This window comes from Sebastes umbrosus, chromosome 6 (assembly GCF_015220745.1).
Source record: "Sebastes umbrosus isolate fSebUmb1 chromosome 6, fSebUmb1.pri, whole genome shotgun sequence".
In the NCBI taxonomy this organism is placed as follows: Eukaryota; Metazoa; Chordata; class Actinopteri; order Perciformes; family Sebastidae; genus Sebastes; species Sebastes umbrosus.
The window spans coordinates 5,684,986-5,710,097 of NC_051274.1; the positions used below are offsets into that span (position 1 = coordinate 5,684,986).

Below are 25,112 nucleotides of genomic sequence, written 5' to 3' on the forward strand. Positions count from 1 at the left end.
CAGAAGCGGAGGCAGAAAAGGGATAAAAGCGGGTTGCTAAATAATCGCATTTAACTGAAATGTGCACTGCTGCTTTTATTCTTGACACACAGCGAGCAGGCCCGGTTCAAGCCGAGTGTGGGTTGAATTGGCAAACAGAGTAAGCAGAGAGGGAGAGAGACATGTTTTGAAATGAGGCTTGAAAGGCAGCCCAGTTTGCAGCTTAGGGAACCGCTAAATGTCTGCTGGGAAGGATGGAGAGAGAGAGAGAGATAGGAAGAGGAGATGAAAGAGTGGAAAGAAGTCAAGTGGATGGAGGGAGCAGGAGCTGGCAAGGTTATGAAACGTACAGATAAAGAATGGGGGGATAGAGAATGAAGGCAGGTGGGGCAGTGTACATATAACTGCAAGAAGAAAAAAAAGATGAAGGGAAGGATAGAGGGAAAGGTAGCCGTTTTCACACACATCCACTCCTCAAAGGGGGAAGAGTGGATGTGTGAAATCCAGAGATGTGGAAGCAGCCTGCTGTGAAATCTTTCCTCAGCCATCTCAGCAGTTTCTCTCAGCTCATTAGGAGTTAGAAAAGGTAAAGTCCAGGCATGTTCTACTTCTCCCCCACCCCCCTTTCTTTCATCTTCTTCTCCTCCTCTTCCTCCTCCCTTTCCAATTTAACCATCTTACCAAGCTGCACTGTATGCCGGGAACTGTGATTACATCTTGAGGTTTTGATCACGTGGATTTTAGGAAACGATATACAGTATAAGGTTGATGTTGATATTGGCTGCTTCTTTTCTGTTAGCTCAAAAAAAGCTATGAGCATTCTGCTTCTGCTTGATCTAAACTAGGGCCGTCAATTGAATAAAATATGTCACCGTAATTAATCTCACGATTGTCCATAGTTAATCGTGATTAATCGCAAATTAATCGCGCATCAAGTATTTAATACTCTTATCAACATGGGAGTGGACAAATATGTTTGCTTTTTGCAAATGTATGTATATATTTATACCTGGAAATCAATTAACAACCCCCAAAAATGACAAATATTGTCCAGAAACCTTCACAGGTACTGCATTTAGCATAAAAAATAAGCTCTGATCATAACATGGCAAACTGCAGCCCAACAGGCAACAACAGCTGTCAGTGTGTCAGTGTGCTGACTTGACTATGACTTGCCCCAAACTGCATGTGATTATCATAAAGTGGGCATGTCTGTAAAGGGGAGACTCGTGGGTACCCATAGAACCCATTTTCATTCACATATCTTGAGGTCAGAGGTCAAGGGACCCCCTTTGAAAATGGCCATGCCTACTTTTCCTCACCAAAATTTTTCATAGGTTTGCAGCATTATTTGGCCTCCTTCAGGACAAGCTAGTATGACAATGGATTCCTGAGGTTTTCTAGTTTCATATGATGCCAGTATGTTTACTCTAGCTTTAAAACTGAGCCCACTACAACCGCCGAAAGATCGATTCTGTTAATGTGTTAAAGAAATTAGTGGCGTTAAAATGAATTCGCGTTACCGCGTTATTATCACTTTAACTTTGACAGCCCTAATCTAAATACATTATGTGTTTTGACAATAACCTCATGATTGAAATTCTTCATCTATGTATTTAATATCATGTAAAAGTTTTGTTTCGGCCAAGGCTAATAAATATGTATGTATTTCACAATTGGATTCTAAAAGACAATACGGAGGATGAAATGTAGTAAAGGTCCCGTGTTTGGTTTTCTCAGGTGAAGCGGACCTGGATGCTGTTTGTGAGGCGTGCCTGCCCTACCTGAGCTGTAGACAACCAATCAGACTGCAAGATGCCGGCATAAGGTGAGTCCTTATCCAAGATAAGTCCTTCCATTTCATGCTACATATTGTACTTTTTACTTCACTACATTTAAAGGTTCTCTATATGATATCCTAATAAATTTGCATCCTCAATTTTATGATGAAGGAAATAAAGCTGATGCTTTTTGGATATTTTAAATCCCGCAGCATTTTTTTATATTCCACGATTTCCACATTACCGCCACCAACTGTCGAACAGCAGAATATCGGAAAACCCGTGGCGCAAAGGGTATTGCGTCTTCCTACGTGCGCATGCGATATAACAGCAAAATCTTCTGGCTGAATCCAAATGTCAATCCCCCAGACTTGTGGACTGGTGGGCCCCTCAGTCATACTGTGATATGACACTATGTTAAGTCTGTGAGGGTACTGCTCCAACTACTTATTAGTTTCACTATCGATTAATCTGCCAATTCTTTTCTCGATTGATCATTTGGTCTGTAAAATGTCGCAAGATAGTGAAACTTCACTATGTCCTAAAGCCCTAGGTGATGTCTTCTTTGTCTGACAGTCCCAAACTCCGTGATATTCAATGAACCATCACATGAGATAAGGAAAAGAAGCTGGAATAGAGAATGTGTGGCACTTCTGCTTGAAAAATTATCAACTATGTCGTCAATTAATTTTCTGATGATTGACTAATCGATAAATCAGCTCATGCTCTCAGCTCTACTTAAGATACAGCTGAGTTTCTTTGATATAACAAAGTGCGAGTGCACGCACACGCTGTAATGAGCTTCTTGACGCCGGCTGTCCGTGGTGCTGAATATTAAGCTGAACACACTTTAAAGTGACTTTGCATATTTAAGTGTCTGTAAGCTGTGCTGTACATTTAAAATGCACACATCACAAAGCGTGAGTGCTGTGAAGGACACAAAGAAATGTTTTATTCTGTTCAGTATGAAAACAAAGCCTAATGTGGTGCCCTTTTATAATTCATATTACTGGGTGGAGGTCAGCTTAGGAAAGTAAACAGATTGATTTACCTGCTGCTCGAGGCAGCTCGTATTAAACCTACAATGAAGCACTGGCCGTTCCTGTGGGCTTCATGAATATGCAGGTCATCTATTAGGAATGTCAATCTGTCATCATTTCTGTATTGGATATATTGTACAAAAAAAAAAGCAGCTTGTGGAATATACGCACTATAAATAAAAAGAAAAGAGAAGATGGGCAATCATTTCTAAGAGTGTCCTCGGTTAAGATGGATTTTAAGATCATCTTAACCTTGAGATGCTTTTGGGAGATGGGGCCCTGGTTGGTAAACATGAGCCTGTTGTCATCTGCAAAACAGCTTTAAATCAACTTTATTAACTATATTTAAGGGCCCAGTATTCTCCGTCAGAGCTGCTTTAAAGATAGTCAAAAGCGTCAGTAACCCCCTCGCCCCACACCTTGCTGACATCAGGTTAGGGAGGGCTGTGTCCAATCCGAAACCGACTATCCGACACTTCATGTGATTGGTCAGCTGTGTGGAGGTGAGAGAGGAGCCGAGGTTTGAACTTCTCTCTCTCTAGCTGTCTTTCAAAATAAGGTGTTAACAAAGGGAACTGTATATACAACATACATATATGGAAATAAGATTGATTGGATTATATTCACCAGAAGTATAAAACATTACATGTCCCTTATAAATTAAAAAGAAAATACCACTAATTTGTGAGGGAAATGTCTTTATTCTTTGATTTTTGGGTTGCTGGGAAAAAAATGTAATAAATAATTCCTGACAATGACTGATATATTTGACTTCAGGACATCTCTGACTACATACATGCTGAAAATCAAACATTTTTACTGAATCAATTTAGGTATTTTCCAAAGTAAAAGTCCCTATAGTGTATGATTCCACTTTTTCCCATGGTCTAGTGTTAAGTAAGTTAACAAAAATTGCAATAATTTGTAATATTAATACTTAAAAATCACACCCAAGTATCGTGATAGCATCAAATTGGGAGATAGGTGTATCGTCCTAGCCCTATTACTTTCCATGGTGGAGGAGGGAATAAAAACAACCTGAAGGAAAAAGGCGGTGTTGAGGTAATGATATAGTCGTAGGTGTGTAGGACTGTGCACTGAAGCCAGTGAACCCACGATTTTTTACTCAGTCTGTCACTTTGGATTACAGGAAGGTGTTTTTCCATCCCATATATGCACCGTAGCAAAATATAGCCCGGAGCTAATCCTCTCCCTGTGAATCTCTCATTCCTCTCTGCAGCGTTTTCCAACACTTAATCCAGGTGGATCCGGATACTTTCTGGTTTACTCTAAATGAGCTGCACTGCCCGTCCCCCTACATCCCGCCCCACCCCGACCTCCAGCCCGTACTGCTGAGTGGAATGGGTCGACCGAGAGACGAGTACTCGGACAACGTGCTGAAACTGCTGAGGGAGGAGTTTGGCTCGGTCGGACAGCCGACCAGCCAGTCAGCTAATGAAGTAGACTCATGATTGACTCATCCCCCCACATGGACGGCTTATTGAACCACTAACTCCAACAAGTCAGTGTACTGAAAGAAAATCTGACAATTTTGCCAAAAAAACAGCCATCCGATACGGCTGTGATAACCTTCATGCTCTACACGGCTCTGATAAGCAACGAGGTACAAAGGGAAAATATCAATGAAGCATCTCTCCTGCTGTTCACTCTCCTGCTGCAGGTAGAGACACCAGGAACACCTCTGACAGGTCTTCTACATTAGGAGACATGCTGTCACAGTGTTGCTGTTTCTCATTTCATGTGAGTATATATATATATACTTTATGCAAATGTTATGTTTGCTGTTCCTTTTATTTCTTTATTTTCTTAAGAAATACCCGATTCCTACTTGGAACTACCTCGCTGGTTCGAATTATTCAACCTGTAGTTTCAGAGTAGTTCACATGTAGAACACATGGGACTTCTATACACTAACTTACCTTAAAGGGAGATTTGTCGAGTATTTAATACTCTTATCAACATGGGAGTTGGCAAATATGCTTGCTTTATGCAAATGTATGTATATATTTATTATTGGAAATCAATGACACAACAACACAAAAACAAAACAATGACCAATATTGTCCAGAAACCCTCACAGGTACTGTATTTAGCATAAAACAATATGCTCAAATCATAACATGGAAAACTGCAGCCCAACAGGCAACAACAGCTGTCAGTGTGTCAGTGTGCTGACTTGACTATGACTTGCCCCAAACTGCATGTGATTATCATAAAGTGGGCATGTCTGTAAAGGGGAGACTCGTGGGTACCCATAGAACCCATTTTCATTCACATATCTTGAGGTCAGAGGTCAAGGGACCCCTTTGAAAATGGCTACGACCGAGCCGATCCCCAGCTGACATTGGGCAATGGACAATCATGCGATTAATCGTGATTAAATATTTTAATCGTGATTAAATATTTGAATCGATTGACAGCCCTAGTAGCTATACAACGTATGGAAGAACTCTGCCCCAGTAGGGGATGCCCTCACTAACCTCTGTGCTAGCCTGCCACCCACATCACATATGCTGTCAGCAGAAGATGTGTCCGCTTGAAGGGAACGGAGTCCACCAGGTCGTGTTACTATGGGGGAATTGAACGCCTCATGACGGGGATAGTGGCCAATCTATCATTGTACCTGTTATCACTCAGAGCCCTACAGGGCGCTTGGGATGTTTTAAATGAAGGAAACAGGAAGCCCCCTCCGTTATCACATCACCTCAGTGATGTTAGAACTCGGAGCCTCCCCACCTCATCGCTCCATAATGAATGTATGAGCCTTCTGGTGTGAAACGAGACCGGCACGTGTTTTGTATTTAGCTGGCCTGGCTTAATGCTAGTGAGCGCGGCACAGTGCCTCTTTATCTCATACTGTGCTGTTGCTATTTATCCTGCTGCCAGTGCTGACAATAGCACCATTAGTCATCAGCAGCAATAGGAACGGGGCTTTGGCAGCACCTATTACACACAGGCAACTGCCTAATACTGTTTCTGCTTAATGCACACGGACAGACACACACACACACACACACACACACACAGAGCAGGGGCCAAAAGCTACAAACACCCACAATAACCCTTTAGATATAAATGTGTAGTGACTGTCCAGGAGGGTCTAAATGAAATCTTAGCTTGTTGTGGCTTTTACCTTTCCACGTCTCTGAATCAATAAGAAAATGACCATAGATTCACTGTTGTTTCATATACAATTTATTTCATTTGATAAAGCCATACACTTAGTGTGAGACCAAACATTCTAGAAGAAATGTACATTTTCCCTCTTTTTTTTAACAGTGATCTCTTCTTTACAAAACATCAAATCAAAGTTACTTGTTGAAAAAAAAAAAAAAACAATCCCACTGATCACTCCACTGATCCGTCCACTAAAGCACCCTCCCAGTCTACAGGGACCGTTAGCAATAAGCAGCCGATTACACTGTTGTCAGCCTATTAAATAGGCGTTATCAGTTCCTATAAGCCCCATAGATGTGGGTCAATAGGGGCCTACTACACCCACTAGTAGGTTTTTATCATCCATTCATATGATAGATCACCGAAAGAAGGTATAAAAGAACAGGATAGCGACTTCTAGCGAAGGTAGTAATTATGACAGGAGCAGAAGCGGAAGTGAGGCGCTGTAGTATAGACAGTGCGAAACTCCATAAGGGGTGGAGTTCAGGGACGATGGATGGGACACAAAACACAGGGTATCACCCAGGAGGCCGGAGTTGTCCTGTGTGAAACCAACAATGTGTAGTTGTGTTTGTGTTTGTATTTATTTTAACCCAAAACACAATGTTTTTCCTTAAACTTAACCAAGTGTTTTGTTTTTTTCCTAGACCTAAAAAAGTTGTAGTTTTATTACTTAAACATAACTGTTTTTTTTTGCTTAAACCTAAATAAGTTGTAGTTTTATTGCCTAGAGAAGTTGTAGTGTAGTTGCCTAAACCCAAAATAAGTTGTAGTTTTGTTGCCTAAAGAAGTTGTAGTGTAGTTGCCTAAACCCAAAATAAGTTGTAGTTTTATTGCCTAAAGAAGTTGTAGTTTTGTTGCCTAAACCTAAAGAAGTTGTAGTTTTGTTGCCTAAACCTAAAGAAGCCTTTCTGTTTCTGTTCAAAATGTGACATTTCATTCAGTTAAACATGTTAGAACCTGTTGCTTTTAAGTTTCACTTTTACAACGTAGTAGGCCCCTAATGACCCACATCTATGGTGCTTATAGCGACTGATAACACATATTTAATGGCCTGATAACAGTTGAATCGGGTGCAATAACAGGAGCGCGGTAGTTCCTCTGATGGATAATAATACTGTACAGTACAGCAGAGAAGTAAAGCCCCGCATGGCCTTGAGACAGACTATATTTTGAGGCAGTATGGACAGCCAGTTTCAGTGTTTCACTAACAGCATTTTCCTCTTACTTCCTCCCCTCACTACTCAAGGCTTTATCCTGTATGTCACCCATATTCACTTTGTCCCATTTCATCCCGTCAGAGTGAAGTACTGTCTTCACACAAGCAGTTAAGCAAAGAGATTATCGAGTTATAAAATTGGCAGAAGTAATACGGCCTCTCAGAACTTTTCAGACCAAGTCCCAAACTGCACGAAATGAATCCCACGTTCAAGCTCATTAAAAACACGGCAACACTCATGTTTGCGGCCCTGCACATACAGTACAGTAGTTTAAGAAACACTGCTTAAGTACTAAGATACATAAGGGAAATCCCTTTTTGAGCAGCTATGAAGAGAATATGTCATTCATCTGTCTGTACAGCACTTCTGGAGAGCAGTAAAGCAACAGAAAACTGCTTTGAAAAAACAAAGAACAAACTCTATTTGACAGGACAAAGTAGAAAAAAAAAAGGTTCAGAACAGAATGGACTTTTTTTTCTTTTTTTTTTTAAATGAACCAAACAAATAAATGACAAAAATATCCTTAACTAACACACTGTCTTTGTGTATGGTTGGTTGAAAAAGTTTTTAAGAAAATTACTGAACATGCACTCACTTTATTTCATATTATACAGTCATATATACAGAGTGGATTAGAGGCTTGTAGTGGAGAGGATTGAGGCTTTTTAAATGATTGAGCACTGGGCCAGAGCATCGGAATAAGGGAGCTAAGCTGGGATAGGAATACAGCACTGCTCTTCCCAAAGAGTGTCTTGCACCAAGATCACATTTCTTCCATTGATTTCTAGTCACAGAGTGGATTCAGAGGCACACCAAGTCTGATTTGTTTTTTATTTAGTGGCACAGATTTGATCTTTTCATGGCTTTCCAAACAGGTGGGGTCCACATGGAACAACACGATTGATTTCTCTCAGCTTGAACAGCCATGAACGGATTTAAACCTGTAGCACAAAGGCAGAACAAAAAACATATTTTCTGTTGGGCTGAAAATTTATGAGCTAAAACGTGCTGTGGGGAAAGTAAAGCCCCGTGATGTGCTTTGTTTGAATTGTGCACAAATGTGGGGGGAAAAAAGCCACTGTATTTACTCCAACTCAAATGAATTGAGGCCATACCTGTCCTTGATGAGCACTGCTGCTCTGGGACCTTGATGAGTTTCTGCTGAAGAAAGCATGTTTCTTTCCCCCCCTGCGAGTAAACACAGAACAAATTGCAGGTGCATACAGATTTTGCACCATATTCATGTTCATTATTTGAACTAACAAAAAGATGCGATGAAGCTATGTAAAAAGCTAAGGAATCAGACTCTACAAGATTTCCAGGGAAGAATTACTGACGGTTTAGTTTCACTCGGTGCACTCTCAGAATAAAAAGGAACATTTTCTTTTACTGCGCTTCGACCCAGTTACAAAAGGTATAATATCGTACTTTATTCTGAGGGTGTATCAAATGAGAGAGTAAGGCAGTGGAAGAAGTATGAGCCTGAAAGCTGGGTTGTGTCATTTACAGTATCTAAAGTACAAGAGTGGAACAGAGCATGGGTTAATAGTAAGTCTTTTTTTTTGTCGGTGCTGAGACCAGAAACAGTGGAGCTGCTTAGATCTACACATCAGTCCCCCTTGCTGAATGCTGTGAAGCCAGGCTTTACAGACAGAGCAGTCCAACCCAGACCCATGCACAGCAAGAAAAAAGCTACACTCCCCAGCACAGTTTACAGCGCTGTGCTCCGAACAAGCCATACTGTACATTTCTAGGGATTCTGGATTTGTGCACACGCTCGCACTGTGTGGGAAGAATAGCTTTTTATACCGTGACACACATCATGTTATGCAATCCTTGTGTAATCTATCACTCAGGTGGAATAAGCCCAACGTCTACGGCGCACAGCTCGGCTCGTTGGTGCAGTCATTGTGGCTGTGGTTACTGTCCGCGTCCCTCTTCCTCAGCTCTCTGCCTGCCTTTTGCTGCTGACTGCTGCTGCCGCCGCCGCCGCCGCCATGGCTGTGGCCGTGGTGAGCCGTCGACGAGGGCCGCTTGCCGTGCTCCTGGTGGTGCCCATGATTCTGGTGATGGGCGTGAGCGTGCTCTTTGGTGCCGCCGTGAGACTCTGCGCCGTCCCCGTCGACGAATGCCGCTCCTCCTTTGGTATCGTCCAGCGCCTCGAAGTTGTCGTTGCGATTACTGTTGACGACGACGCCGCTCTCCGGCACCACCTGCAGGTAGGCTCTGACGCGGTGGTGGCGGGAACCCACGTCATCGCTGAAGTCGATGACACGGCACTCGTAGGTGCCCTCGTCAGACGGCTTGACCCGGGAGAGGCGGAGTTTATGGGAGATGTTGCTTCCTACAACCTTCACAACCTGACGAAATAAAAAGAGAAAAGTCAGAAATTTTGAAAAATTAAAATGAAATCATACTTAATAAAAGCCTGAGCAACTTTTCTGAACAGATAGTGGTAATTACAGGATAATGGTTAACCTAATGCTAAATTGTAGTGTAACACTAGCACAAGTAAAGTAATTAAACTGACAATATCAGTTACAAAGCAATTTCTATCTTAAGTTTGCTAACATTAGCCACCATACAGTAAGCTACTGTTCATATCAGACTTAGTAAAGCTGTGGCGGCAAAAGCCCTGAGTGCATTGAATTGAGCAAGGGTTTATTTTTTTGGTTAATTTTCATTTGGAAGAGGAGGAATCAGCTATGTCTTCTTTCAAAAGTGAATGTACTCTCTAGGGCTGTCAAAGTTTTTAACACGATAATGCGCTAACTCAAATTCATTTTAACGCCACTAATTTCTTTAACCCATTAATGCAATCGATCTTTCGGAGGTTGTAGCGGCTCAGTTTGAAAGCTAAAATGAAGATCCTGGTATCAGATAAAACGAGAAGACCTATGGAATCCATTGATACCAATGTCATACTAACATGTCGGGAAGGAAGTTATAACACTCCAAACATGCGCTAAATTTTGGCGAGGAAAAATTCGCATGGCCATTTTCAAAAGGGGTCCCTTGACCTCTCCCCTTTACAGCATGCCCACTTCATGATATTCACATGCAGTTTGGGGCAAGTCATAGTCAAGTCAGCACACTGACACACTGACAGCTGTTGTTGCCTGTTGGGCTGCAGTTTGCCATGTTATGATTTGAGCATATTTTTTATGCTAAATGCAGTACCTGTGAGGGTTTCTGGACAATATATGTCATTGTTTTGTGTTGTTTATTGATTTACAATAATAAAGACAAGTATATTTGCCCACTCTAAAAAAATGCATAGTTATAGTATGTTGAAAGAAAAGTAATAAAATATTCATAGTATAAAGTATGTCTAAAAAAAGTCATAGTATAGTATGTAGAAAAATCATAAAAATTAATTGTATAGTATTTCGAAAAAAAATCATAAAATCACTTTAAAATCATAGCTGTGAAAAGTCATTAAAAAGTATCCTGAAAGAAATCATAGTATAACATGTCATAGTATACTATGTCGAAAAAAAGTAATAGTATAGTTTGTCGAAAAAAGTCATAGTACAGTGTGTCAAAACAAATCAAGAAAAAAGTCATAGTATAGCATGTAGAAAAAAATCATAAAAAAGTTACAGTATAGTATGTCGAGAAAGTCATAAAAATGTCATACTATAGTATGTCGAACAAAAGTGAAAGTCATAGTATAGTATGTTGAATGAAATCATAGTATAGTATGTCGAAAAAGGTAATTAAAAAGTTCTAGTATAATATGTTGAGAAAAGGGAAAGTATAGCATGCCGAAAAAACTCATAAAGACATCATAGGATAGTAAGTCGGAAAAAAAGTCATTAAAAGTTATAATATAGTATGTAAAAAAAAACTCACAGTATAGTATTTCGAAAAAAAGTCAAAAATGTCACAGTATAGTTTGTCAAAAAAGTCATAGAATAGAAGGTCGGAAAAAGACAGTATAATATGTTGAAAAAGTCATATAATAGTATTTCGAAAAAAGTCATAGTACAGTATATATCGAAAAAAAGTCATGGTATATTGTGTCGAAAGAAGTCATAATATATTCAACTGCTGTAGTATTTCAACCCTTGCTTTCCTCCCAGTCTTCGCCAGATCTTTCCATTTACTACATTGGTAGCTATATTCTTCTCAGGCCTATGAAGTGTTTTTCTGGAATTCCTGTATTTTGTCTCTGAGTTTAATCTCTGTTTCCTTGTACTCAGATCAGATCTGTCCCGGATTCCCATTTTCATGCTCACTCTCAGCCGCCAAACCAACCTCTTCGTTCCTATCTATTCTGCCACTGGATCAGCCCCAAGGACACTCACCCTCTGCCTAGCCCTTCTACCATTATCTCCATTCAAAATGTCAAGGTGAAATAAACCTTTTAACGTGTTTTCAGTGTCTGTGTCCTCTTTTCTGGGTTCAATCTTTACTGAAAACAACAAAAGGATGTCACAAAAAGTCAGTAAAAGGTTATATTACAGCATGTCAGAAAAGTCAAAGTATAGTACCTCGAAAAAAGTAATTGTATAGTTTGTCGAAAAAGCCATAAAAAGCCAGAATAGTATGTCGAAAAAAGTCATAAAAAAATCAAAGTGCATTATATTGGAAAAGGCATAAAAAAGACATAGTATAGTATGTCGAAAAAAGTCATAATATAGTTAGGTGGGAAAAAGCCATTAAAAAAAGTCCCAGTATAGTATGTTGAAAAAAGCCATCAAAAACTCATAGTATATCATAAGAAATCATAAAAAAGTAATTGTATAGCATGTAAAGAAAAAAATCATAGCATAGTTTGTCGAAAGAAAGTCATAAAAACGTCCTTGTATAGTATGTTGAAAAAAGTCATAAAAAAGTTATTGTATAGTATGTAAAAAAAATCATCGTATAGTTTGTCAAAAAAAATTGTAATATTGTATGTCGAAAAAAGTCGTAGTATGTCCAGAAAAGTCATAAAAAAGTCATAGTATTGTTTGTTGAAAAAAGTCATAGTATAGTATGTCAAAAAAGTCATAGTATATTACGTTGAAAGAAATTATAAAAAAGTAGTTGTATAATATGTTGAAAAATGTTATAAAAAAGTCATAGTATTGCATGTTGAAAAAAAGTCATAAAAAAATCATAGTATAGTACGTCTAAAGAAATCATAAAAAAGTCATAGTATAGTATGCACAAACTAGTCTGGCACATGGCACGTCTTTATTACACTTGTGTGAGCATTAAACAAATGAGGTATACGTGTAAATTACTGAGCTTTAGAAGTGCTGGTAGGCTGAATTCTTTTTTTCTTTTTACTTTGGACATAGCCAGGCTAGTTCCCCTCTTCCCCGTTTACAGTCTTTATGCTAAACTAGGCTAACTGTCTCCAGGCTCCAGCTTCATATTTCACACACAGTTTTATTGATCTTCTTATCTAACTCTCGGCAAGAAAGCGAATAAGTGTACGTCCCGAAATGTTGAACTTTTCCTTTAACGGCATTTGTATCCTCATTGCATGCAAATTCTGTTAAAGATAAGATATCTCCGCATTTTGCCAGTTACCACCCACTGAATCATTTTACAGTAATAATTTGTCTAAATACATAAATCATCATAAATTAAGCTTGGCTGTGTTTAAAAAGGAATACAGGCTTAGCATATATGTAGACAGACAGATACATGAAGTGACAAAGAGATACAAAGACAGAATATGGGAGGTACAGCATACTGGATGTGATGCTGAAATCACTTCTGTATCTTAGCCTGGATACACTCTACAGTCGCACCTCCTCCCCAGACAATCACTCCCACTCTCACACACACACACTCAGGCAAAGGTGCTGCTTAACAAATTCTATTTGTGGCCTTGAAAGTACAAAGACACTACATCTTGGAAGTAAAAACTTTGGTAAGTTCACAGCGAAGCACTGTTGAGATGATGAGAGTGTGGGGACATCGTGACATGTGACGCACCAAGATATAAATACGACTTGGTTTATCACGTACCTTCCTCTCTGTGACGGCGGTACAGTGGATGTATAGGCTGCGTGCCGGTCCCTGCATGTGCGTGTGACAGTATGTACAAGCTCAATGCCGCTTTGTAGCAACATTCATCAGTTTATGTCTGCTCTGCTATATGAATGTGAGCCGACATTCATTATATACAGAAAGCTCATAATGATTTTCCAGCTGTACAGCCTGCAGTGTTGAGCTCCACCCACACACACACACACACACACACACACACACACACACACACACAGACACTCACTCAGTCACCCAAACCACAGCTGGTGCTTTCATTATAGCGAATCAGCGGCAGCTAGCCTCTTGGGAGGAAGCAGCGAGGCTTCTTGTTTTTTAGTGTGTTTGTTTCTGCATTACACATCTGTTTTCCACACATCTGAAACTTTACATACCATTATATTTACTTCTACATCGCTGCTTGTATAAGATTATATGATTAGCCAGCCAGCAGCGTTTGTTGCTTATTTATTTTTGTAATTGTAAAGTCAGCGGAGAGATATTTAGTGAGAGGGATATGTTCGTGTGGAGGTAATGTGCAGTAAGCACTTCCTACATTCTGCTCACTTCTGCAGCTAATTAGAAGGAAAAAGTCAAAATTTGGAGTCACTATATGGTCGTGCTGTCTGCCTCAGTAAGAGGCCCTCCCTGCTTGTTGTGGGAAACTGTTAAAGTTACTTAAAGTATACATCAGACCGGCAATACGGCATGCAGGGTAGGCTCGCATGCCAACCCTTTTGGGGGAAAACAATCCCTCATGGACAGGAACAGCGTAAAGAGAGGAAGTTGAAACATGTGTCCAAACTTCTACTTTAAACAAATCGGTAATAGTAATAATTCTATTTGACGATGCTGCTTTCAGCCATCACGCTCCAAGCTGCTGGAACAGCCTTCTAAAGGATCTGAGAAGAACTGAAAATATTGATATTTTTAAATTTAAACTAAAAACCCATCTATTTAGTCTGGTTTTCAAGTGGTGTTTTACAATTTTAGAGGTTTTATTATTTATACTATTTCATACTCTATTTTACTCATTTTGTTTTATCAACATTTTACTACTTTGAGTAACTGTTGATCATTAGGACATTTGTCAATTTATTTGTCAATCTGATTTGTTCGTAAAGGGGGTATATAAATAAAGATTGTTTGATTGATTGATTGATTGATTGATTGATTGATACGCCGAAGAGTTGCTGTGTAGTTAGTTGCACCAACAATAAATCCAAAAATGCTGATCCCTGATTTGTTACCCTGCCATGTCCTAATAAAGATATAATAGAGGGGCTTTATGGCTCCAAGCTATAGACCAGACCAGCATGGCGTCATCGCCGAGGCTGTGCTCCCTTTTGGGGGAAAGAAACTCGCTGTAACAGGAGAGAAAATGGAAAACGATGAAAAGCTGTTGTGTAGCGGGTTAACCGAGGCTTTCACACTGAGATCTGAGGCTCATACGATACATTAATATTCACTGTCAGTGTGGTAAATGGCTAAATGATGCTGGTGACAGTGACTAGCATGGCTAGCTAATGTTATCTTGAGTGGGAGGCCGCTGCGGTAATGCAGTCATACGTTAACGTTATAGCAGCATCAGACTGTCGTCTACAACTAAATCTCAGCCTATAGATCAAACAGGTTGGTTATTTACAGACAACACTTAGTCTAACGTGATTCAATAAGATATGTATAGATGTCTGGATAAGCAATATCTGTCCACTGTGTTGGACGGGGGAAGGCTGAAGGGACATGGCGGCGATCAACCTGAATTTATTAAGGTATCGCGAATGCTCAGGTTCAGGCAAGGTCGCAAAATAATTATTAGACCTGTGTATAAAACAAACGTTTGTATAACAAGAGATGAATGCATACAAATTTGTCAGAATTACAATCCAAGCATACATCAAATTGCATTGAAGTCAATGGGATTTGAGGTTTAAAGGGGGCGCGGCCTTGACTTTTTGCGAAGTACCCGTATGTGTCGGTCTGATGTATGGATACCGGAGGAGATATACAAAGTTCTGCTGACTTGCCAGCCAGCCTGCACCCTTCTCTGTTCATTATATGAATTTGGTGTTGCAGTCATAAAGATGCAGGGGCGTTTATGAGAATGTGAAGATGATGCACTGCGGGCCGTGCCCCCTCGAGGAGGACACTTCATCGCCCACTAGCAGCGGCGCTGCCTGCTCTTTGGCTGACACAGGTGATTCTACAAACCCATCAAGGATGAAGTGAACGTGCTGATGTGTCGTTTGGAGCGTTTAGTGCACCGAGTGAAATACTGATCCTTGCGTGTGCAGCATAAGTACAACATCTGCGGCTCATCCGGAGCAAGACGTTTTCATGTAATCATGAGGGTTTTGTGCCTCATTTCATCATATAACACCAAGGCAAACATCACAGAATGACAGCAGATAACTCACACTTATCTTTGTAGCATCCTTTGGCATGTCTTCCTCAGGAGCCACCTAGAAAAAAACATTTTTAATAATTCATTATTACAGTTAGATTGGGGTTATAAACATAAAATGAGTGGCAATATATGTAACTAGATATCTAGTGATGTGCTCCACAACTACCGTAAGTGCTTTAGGTCAAACTTGAACCATGAAGTCCGTCTATAAACTGTGATGGACGTTTACAACTGACACCTTTTTTTAACATTTGCCTTAATTTTATCATCCAAATAACTTTGTGTAACCTGCAATTTAACAGGTTGATTGTCTGACAGCTGGTGTGGCTTGCCCTCTCAGACTTCTTTCCCAGATCTCTATACTAAGTTATATTTTGAGTGCAATGGTATTATTACAAATGAGAATGATGGCCAAAGCTATATATATAAAACAAAAAAAAGTTGTCGTAAGATCGTAAATATCCTTTAAAGCAGCAGTAGGCAGGTTGGAGCAAATATGATTAAAAGGGTTATTTTTATAAAACGGTCACTATATCCTGATAGTAGTGCATGAGACAGGTAATCTGAAAAAAATCATGTTCCTCTGTGTCCTCTGGTGCTCCTAATGTCATGTGCAAGATTTCACAGACCGGAGGAAAACAATCAATCAGAGCTGAGCTGGAGCCTTGTCTTGACTCTGAGCAGCTGTCAATCACTCGCGAACTCCGATCAAACGGTCAAACTAGGCAGCGCTGATCAAATATGAATCAATATTCTGTTACTGTAATGCCTATTTCTCACATAAAATGTTTTCAGAAACATCTTTTAGTGTACTGTTTAGCTTTGTTACCCAGCCGCCATGTTGAGATCAGTTGAGGAAATACCAAGCACCGGCCACCAGCCGGAGCACACTTTCTCCTTTTACAGCTAAACAGTACACTACAAGATGTTTCTGAAAACATTTGAGGCGAGAAATAGGCATTACAGTAACAGAATATTGATTCATAATTGATCAGCACTGCCTAGTTTGATCGGAGCTTGCAAGTGATTGACATCTGCCTCCGTTGAATGAACAGCCAATAGGAATGCTCTATCTCTGAAATGACCTGTGATTGGTCAAAGTCTTCCGTCACGGGCTAGATTTTTTTAAAGCCTGAAAACAGAGCCATGAAGAGATGCAGATATCTATTTTTTTCTCAGAACACTTGAATTACAATATGCTGAAAGGTTATTATGGATTTTTTTGCCCAAAGATGCCAAAAATATTCTGCCTACTGCTGCGTCAAGCTAAAGCCGGAAATAGGTTGATAAGAGTTAATTTTCAGACGAGTTCCTTATTTTGCATCCAAAGGCAGTCAGAGTTCCTGTCATGAACTTACTTCATTGGTCGTCCAGGGCTGGTTGTCCGTCCAGTCCAGATGGTTCCTGATGTACCACCACTGGATCTCCAGTGAATACGAGGGCGTTCCCGCCCCTCTGAAGGAGCAGGCCATCTCCACGTCCTGACCTTTCTGAGCAGTCATGTCATGAGGCACCTCTGTGAACATGGCTGGACACACACAGAAGGAGACAGTTAAAAACGGGTTAGAGAAAGACTAAAGATGATGCCTTAAAGCGGTTTCAACAGAACAGCCTGGTAAAAGCCAATCTGCAAAAACAGTAGCACATGTTATGCTAAAATACCATGTAATAATAATAATAATAATAACACATATTATAGCAGCCCTAACACTGAACTGAAGTCAATTTTGGGGAAAAAAAGGTGCAATGTTCCTCGGTTGCATTTTCACGATGCCAAGTCACATCATAAGTGTCTGTGATGGTGAGACTGGTGAAAAGGGGAGGTGGAGTGTGTTAAAGAAAGTGAGGGAAGTGAGGAGAAGATAAAGTATGCTGAATATAAGTACAGTAAAATGAAAGTAAATAAAAGTCAAATGACGGATCAACTGTGTTTTCAAAGGAAGAAGAACAATTGTGGTTGATAATTGACATGTAACGTTCATGGACCTTTGCCAAAGGGGTTCCGTTTTATTCCATTTTTTTGTATGTTAAAGGCAATGCTGTTTTTCGGAAAGTTTGTTTGGCGTTCCCTTTACATTCTTTGACCAACAGAGAACATTTCAAAGTAACCAAATGAACCCTCTGAGACTCAGATAGGACTTGTTTTTGTCTGTCAGTTGGGCTCATTGGATCCACAAGAGTCTCAGCTTTCCAGTCATACCCAATTTATGCAACTCCAAGACTGTTCAGGGACCCCAGTATGCAGAACATATTCAAATACATCATTTTAGAATAGGCGAAAATAACACATTTATACTGCATTCAAAAAACTGCATGTGATTATCATAAAATGGGCATGTCTGTAAAGGGGAGACCCGTGGGTATTCATAGAATCTATTTTCATTCACATATCTTGAGGCCAGAGGTCAAGGGACCCCTTGGAAAATGGCCGTGAGCATTATTTCCACACCAAAATGTAGCTTTGGAGCGTTATTCAGACTCCTTCCCGACATGCTAACATGACATATTTGGTACCAATGGATTCTTGTTTCATATGTTACCACAACCTTCACTCCTGCTACAGCCTCTTAAAGACAGTAAAGTTGGGCGGCGATCCCGCGGGTTTCGGCGGAACGGTTAGACATTTTGGGAATTACGATTATCCGTTTTCTTGGTGCAGCTCAGTCTCAGTCCGAGGGTGTCAAATACTGTACTATACAGTGCGTTAGAAAGTGATGCCAAGGGGTCAGTATGTGATCTGTAGGGTAAATATGATACTAAATTCAGGAGCTGTTGGGCTTAGCTTAGCCTGGAAGAAGGGCAAAACAGCTAGACTGGCTCTGTCCAAATGTAAAAAAAACAAACAAAAAAACAACAGCACAAAAGGTCAAAGGAATGTTTTGAGAATTGATTTTAAGATGCTACCAGTTGTTGCAGCCCGAGCTCCTCAGGCAGGCTCCTGGTGGACACCTTTAGTCTTTAGCCTGGACACCAGAGGTCAGAGCCTGAGGCTCTTAGGTTGTGTTCAAAAGAGAGAGAGAGATCTAAGATCCAGCCAAACTAAACATGTTCACTCTTCTTCAAATTAATCTTAAAAGGAGAATAAAACAATCTGACAACCCTGTTTTCAATTAAGTCATTAAAAATTACAAGAGTATCTCAATCTATTAATAAGGAGACAGTATAGCATCAAAAATGCTGCATTGAGGTCAGGAGCACCGACTCTGAACAGTTGTCTTCATAAAGATCTCTTTTCTTTGCTAAGTTTATACATGAAAGCTAATAGGTCGAGAGAAAAATGATTAATACATTTTCTACAAGGCTGAGGTTGTAATGTTGTGAAGATGCACAACATCAAAGAAGACTTGAATTACAGGAACAATCAGCACTGTTACATTTCATATTAGTGCTGGTTCAAAAGTGTTTTTAAAGAAAACCAAAACACTTTACTGTTGTTTCTTTAATCGAGGTTCATTTGCTGACGTAGAACATACAGGGACCAGTGCCTACCCTGGCAGCTTGTCACATTTATTACACACTGGCTTTAAGTAATTAATGAAATAAACATGTTTTTCATATTTCTTTCACTGGACTTTGAAACGTTAAAATAACATTTAAAAAACATGCCAAATACACCAATGATATCTAGTTTCTTCCTGATGAATAGAAGTTGAATTATTTGTGATTTTACTATCTCAAAGTTGAGTTGGTTCGGGCATCTGATCAGACCGACTCGTCGACCCGGAGCGCACTGGAAAGATTATATCGTATACTGCATCTCATCTGGCTTGAGAGCGTCTCAGGATCTCCCAGGAGGAGCTGGAAAACATTGCTGGGAGGAGAGGGACGTCTGGTCTAATCTCTGCTTATCCTACTGCCACCGTGAACCTGCCCCGGATAAGCGGCAGTAAAAGGATAGATGGATGGAAGTTTCAAATGATTATAGTTTGACTAGAAAAGTATCCTATTCACTGATATTTCCCCCAAAAGAATTAAACGACAAGCAATGATCCAGCAACGGGGACAACTGATTTTTTTACAGGATGCAAGATTTGGCACCTCGGCAACTAAGACATAAACTTAATTTCATAGCCACAAAAGACCAATAGAAAAGCCTACAAAACCAGAGGTAATAAAGACACAGCATTTCACAAAGAATGCTCATAACCTCAGTAGAGTCTTGGACAGGAAACCATGAAATGATTAAATCATTTTAGCGTTGGTGACCCCACATAGCCAAAAATTAGAGATTCATATTCACTAACCCATTACTCAGCTGTGTAGCCCTGCATGCTGTTACTCTTGCTGTACACTCAAAAGCAACTTATAGCCTATAATATTTGTGCAAAGAAGCTTTATTGCACTAATTTGCTGCTGATACCAAACCTGAACAGCGTGAAGTGTTACATATTCAGGTGCAGAAATCTAAACCCACATTTTAGACGTTTTTGGTCCCCACCAAGCTGCGCAATACCATTAAAAGAAAACCCGACAGACCGGCTGTCGTCCTCACTATGCACCAGGAAAGAGAAATAATCTTTGTATGAAAGATTTTGTTTAAAAGGAGCCATAAATCTCCTTTACTCATGAATATTCAGTAGCATTAATGAACAGGGAAAGGTATATTTATTGTTTCATGGGAAACAATAGGTAAAAAGAGACACCAGCACATTGCAGTGTATTTTGCAACAGTACCTATTGGTCTGTGTTTTTTTTTTTTTTTTGTGTCTGTATAAGAGGTTTTCTTGTCTTAGTTGGATTATAGTATTATCTGCAAGCTTTAGAAATTAAAGATTTGTTGGGGTGGTGGATGGGTCAAACAGGACAGGACACGACTTTCCACCACTGTTTGTGTCTCGTGTGAAACCGCAAGTTTCAGCATTCACTTATTATTTTAAGCCAAACCATGTGACCATGCAATTAATCACGATTAAATATTTGAATTGCTTGCCAGCCCCCCGTTTTAAGTCATCTTTACCCCTCCTCTTTTTTGCCTTTCATGGTAAACTCTCCACTGAAACTCAAACTAAATTTCCATTAAGGATAGTAGCTAGTGATCCACCACACAAGAAGAGGCAATACGTTAGGGAAGGGAAGAGATATAGTGCATGAAGGATTGATTTACAAAAATGAATTATTAAAATGTGGAATGAAAATTTAAAAAAGGCACAACTGACCCTCTCTCATATAAGGTGGATGAAACCAATATTTGTTTTATAATGAAAGCTCCATATATTACCATAAAGTAATAGGAACTGCATTTTCAATCAATACTTTGACTGTCACAATGTTTTCCACTCGTCATGTGTTGAATTCCCTTTGAAACCAGTAGATCAGATGTGTTTTCCCTCTGGGGAAATTGTGTGTCATACATGAAGAGTTTAATTTCAAGTTTAATATCAGCACCACGTTATTTAAGTTAAAGGTCCCATATCATGCTCATTTTCAGGATCATACTTGTATTTCGTGTTTCTACTAGAACATGTTTACATACTGTAATGTTAAAAAAAACAACTTTATTTTCCTCATACTGTCAGCCTGAATATGCCTCTGTCTTAAACGCTCCGTTTTAGCGCATTTTGACGGAATTGCGACGAAATTGCAACAGAATTGCATTGCTAGGCAACAGCTTGGCTCCATGTGTACTTCTTGTCAGCTGAGGACATTCACATACTGCAACCAGGAATAAACTGGGACACATTTAGAATGTTTATGTTCAAATCTGTGTAAAGGACCTAAATATTGTATATTTGTGACATCACAAATTGACAGAAATCCTGACAGTTTGTTTCAAATGCAGAGTTTCTGAATACGGGCTGCGTGTATTTCCTTGTGGATTGAGCGTTTCGATACAATCACAGTATTTATATAGGACTTAAACCTGCTTTATAATAAAAAACATGAAAATCTCACTTTTTTACAATATGGGACCTTTAACCATATTTCATGTTACTGAAGTGTAGCTGCCATTCTGAGCTTCAGAAGAGTGGCCCTTCAGAGGATTGTGTGTGTTTTTAATTTTGCAGCTATTCAAAAGAAAGTACTTCTGCAAACTTTAAAATTGCGTACCTTTTGCCCCCACTCATAGATTTGTCTGGCTTATTCTGTCAATAAGAATGAGTAAAACCTGCACCAACTAAGTGCCGTTCATAGATTAACCTCGGCTGCTCAGCCACCGAGGCTCCGCTATGGATCTGTCTTGTATTACCAGAGCAGTACAAGCCTCTAGTCATACATCCCTCTTGTACATTGATCAAATCTGCTTGTATTTTTCATTTGTGAAACCCGAAACGCACCAGGTATCGATTTGACATTACACAGCCGGAGCCAGCAACAATGCCCACAGCCCCTCTCTTGTTGATAATATTCAAAGCTGGGACATAAAAACTGCTGTGTAAGAGATAGAGCCTCTGAAGTCGCTCTCAGCAGTGATAATCTGTCTTTTCCCACTTAGCTGGGAAGCCCACAACGCCAAATCCATGAACATTATCCGACCTAATGCTTCACACATTCGGAGACCAGGAAAATGTGATAATCATCACTGGTCCATTATAATGTAAAGGAGATCATTCTCACGGAGCAATTTACACAATCCACACAGCAAATGCTAATCTGATCATACGACCTGTCCGTCTCTTTCACTAAAACATCTTAATTTTAATCATTTTAGAACATATACTAGAGCTTTTACTGTCAAAATTGGGACAAATCTAAATACAATCTCCAGTGGGCTACCTTCAGGCCTGAGAAGCCAATGGGGGAGTGCCTTGAACCTGCATTCTTTCTAATAGCCAGCAGGGGGCGACTCCTCTGATTGTATAGAAGTCTATAAGAAAATGAGCCTGCTTCTAACTTGATTTATTACCTCAGTAAACATTGTAAACGTGAGTTTATGGTCTTGATCTCTAGTTTCAAGTCTTCTTCAATACAGCATGACGTTCATTTAGTAAGTTATGGTCCCATTTAGAGTCAAATAGACCATAAAGCAGGGGATGCTTTAGGGCGTGGCTACCTTGTGATTGACAGGTCGCTACCACGGCGTTGTCCGATTTGGGAGTTGTCCGTTTTTTCGTCTTACAACTTTAACCCTTTCACAGTCTCTTTTCAGTACATGAAAGTTAATTATAACCTTTTTGGTTGCCTAAAATGTCTTATTCAGCGTTCGGTTGTACTTACCTCAACCCTCTCGTGTCACTTCTGTTTGCAATAAACCAAGAAGGTGACAGTGAGTCGAACTCGAGGCATCAAAACGGCAGTCCACAAACCAATGGATGATGTCCAGTGGCGAAAATATTGATGGTGCAACCGGTGCGGAATCCAAAAATCAACTTCCTACACCGTGTCCACAATGAATCTCTTATATGCACTTCTGTTACATCATGTAAATGAACCACGTAGGCTACCTATCAGTTGTGCGCTCGAGATCAGACTGGAGACGTAACCACTTATCTTCCTTCATTTGTTCTTTTTAAACAGAAAAAACATGTTTAATATTGTGATATTTACTGGAAATGACATACAATAAAACCAACAGCAGTAGGAAACTCTAGCGTTCTGGTGATCTCCCTCCAGCCAGCTGCCACCTCATTAAGGTTGTTGTAGTGAAATGAGGAGGTATCGTATAGGTAACTCCTAATTTCAACTTCACCAATCAGCCGCTCCTGGTCCATTTAGGCGATTTCAAGGCGAGCGACGGGAATAAATAGAAACAGCTGGGCATCTGACAAAAGTTCAGCTCAAAACGGCGTGCCACGTCGTTCCAATACATTCCAATAAAAAAAGGACATGGTTAATGACTTTGCGGAGCACCAGACCTGTAGGATAAACTTCTAATGACTGAGTACAGGTTTCTTCTTGTTATTATGGAGTGGGATCAGGGATTTAAATCTATAGCACTGTAATTGTTATGTCTCATATGTTGGAAAATACTGAAATCTGTGTCTGTGATAACATTTGAGTCCAGGGCAGGCTGCCAAATTAGTGTTGATACATTTGGCGCTCCGGCTGCTGTCCATGGTGCTGATCTAAGGCTGGTTTGCAGGCATAGCAATTGTCTGCCTTGCAATTGTCTGGAGTTGTTGTGTGTGTGTATGTGCGTGTGTGCGCACGAGCATGCGGCTTGTGTTTGAGGAAAGGGGCGAAGAAAAAAGAAAATTTGCACCAGGGCCAATCACAATTATGTTACGCTGCCGGTTATGTCACGGTGACTACGTCCACTTCTTATATACAGTCGATGATTAGCACCTTAAATGTAATTACCATCTTCTACTGCTCTGCATATCTCTATATTCCTTTGATTCTGGTGTGACAATGATTCAAACATGTGGCTATCTGACGCTGTATCTCTTAGTAATAGTCATCTATAAGCTCCACACTCTCATTGTTGAGGCCATAAAAGGCTGCGATGAGTTGGGTCGGCTCACCCAGAAGCATTATCATTATCTCCAAGATAAACAGTGGAAGGCTCTCGGGTGATTGCTGCGAATCAGTGCTCGAAAGCTACAGTACAGCAGCCGTCCACGTCAACCCATTTACTACGGGAGGAAGTGGAGATGGACGGAGAAATGAATATGAGAGAAAGTGTTCACGAGACTCTGTATGTGTGTTTGTGCGACAGGCGAGAAAATAAATCACCAGAGATTGAATTAATGAGCGGGTCTGTGTTTATGAGAGCGAGCCTCTGTGCGTTTGCGAGAGACTAATATATCATGAGGATAAAGGGAGAAATGAATATGAGACTGTGCGTGTGACAGAGAGAGAGAGAGTGGCAGAAGAAGAGGAGGAAGGCGGAGGACAATGTGTGAGGTAGCAGATAGCCGTGGGCGGGTGCTGCTGCGACGCCTGTTATTGTTTATTTCTTTGACAAATGGAATGTGGTAATTACAGCCGTGATAAAACTGGAGCAGGAGATGTTTCTTTGTGGCGTACTATTACTCCAGCCTACCTACAGCTCCTCTTACTCCATCTAATAGCTTGTTTACACAGGCAGTATAGACAGAGAGATCTACCTTTGGGTGACACACACTCCAAGATGACAATGTTTCAGGAAGAAAGAAACAAGACTGTTTTACATTAAAGGCCATCATTTCAAATAAAAATCACAGGAGTTACACCAAAAGTAGTAAACTGTACACACACGTTTAGTTTAATGAGTGAGTGGGCAATATTTGTGGCAACAGACTGACAAATCAATGCACTATAGACTGAACATTGTGTCCTGTCAAATATCGGTGTAACTAATAACTTTAAAGCTCCACTGATCAATATTTGTATACGCTCAATCATATTATTCTGTGTAATAAGACGGGTCCGTGATGAATCCACAGAAAATTGTTACCCGACTTTGCAGCTTTTGGTGTGCGTCTGCCAGCTTGTTTTGGAGTGCAGTTGATTCAGCCTCAATAATGGTTGAATCACATTTTAGATGTCCCTGTACGACGAAATGGAACGGAGCTATTGTTAACGCTATTAGTTACACCTGTGGTTTTCCTGCATTGAGGAAAAAGACCTAGGCTATGGT

The 25,112-nt window shown here is 40.1% G+C and overlaps 2 protein-coding genes across 6 annotated transcripts in view; one reads left to right on the forward strand and one right to left on the reverse strand.

Annotated features, from left to right (window-relative positions):
• Positions 1 to 11,596, forward strand: part of tti1 (TELO2 interacting protein 1) — a 37,610-nt gene extending 26,014 nt beyond the window's left edge. For 2 of the 5 annotated variants that reach the window (XM_037771957.1, XM_037771952.1), the window contains exons 13-15: positions 1,720 to 1,807; positions 4,041 to 4,561; positions 11,424 to 11,596. In XM_037771957.1, the coding sequence (XP_037627885.1) occupies positions 1,720 to 1,807; positions 4,041 to 4,272 (320 nt within the window). In that variant the 3' untranslated portion in view covers positions 4,273 to 4,561; positions 11,424 to 11,596. The remainder of the gene's footprint in view (positions 1 to 1,719; positions 1,808 to 4,040; positions 4,562 to 11,423) is intronic. The other 3 variants (XM_037771955.1, XM_037771956.1, XM_037771953.1) reach the window with 3 other exon arrangements.
• The window catches only part of LOC119489479 (V-set and transmembrane domain-containing protein 2-like protein), a 65,939-nt gene continuing 48,867 nt past the window's right edge, over positions 8,041 to 25,112 (reverse strand). Inside the window, exons 2-4 of the mRNA XM_037771959.1 lie at positions 16,972 to 17,141; positions 15,624 to 15,668; positions 8,041 to 9,578 (exon numbers count right to left, since the gene is read on the reverse strand). Coding sequence (XP_037627887.1) covers positions 9,093 to 9,578; positions 15,624 to 15,668; positions 16,972 to 17,141 — 701 coding nt within the window. The 3' untranslated portion in view covers positions 8,041 to 9,092. The remainder of the gene's footprint in view (positions 9,579 to 15,623; positions 15,669 to 16,971; positions 17,142 to 25,112) is intronic.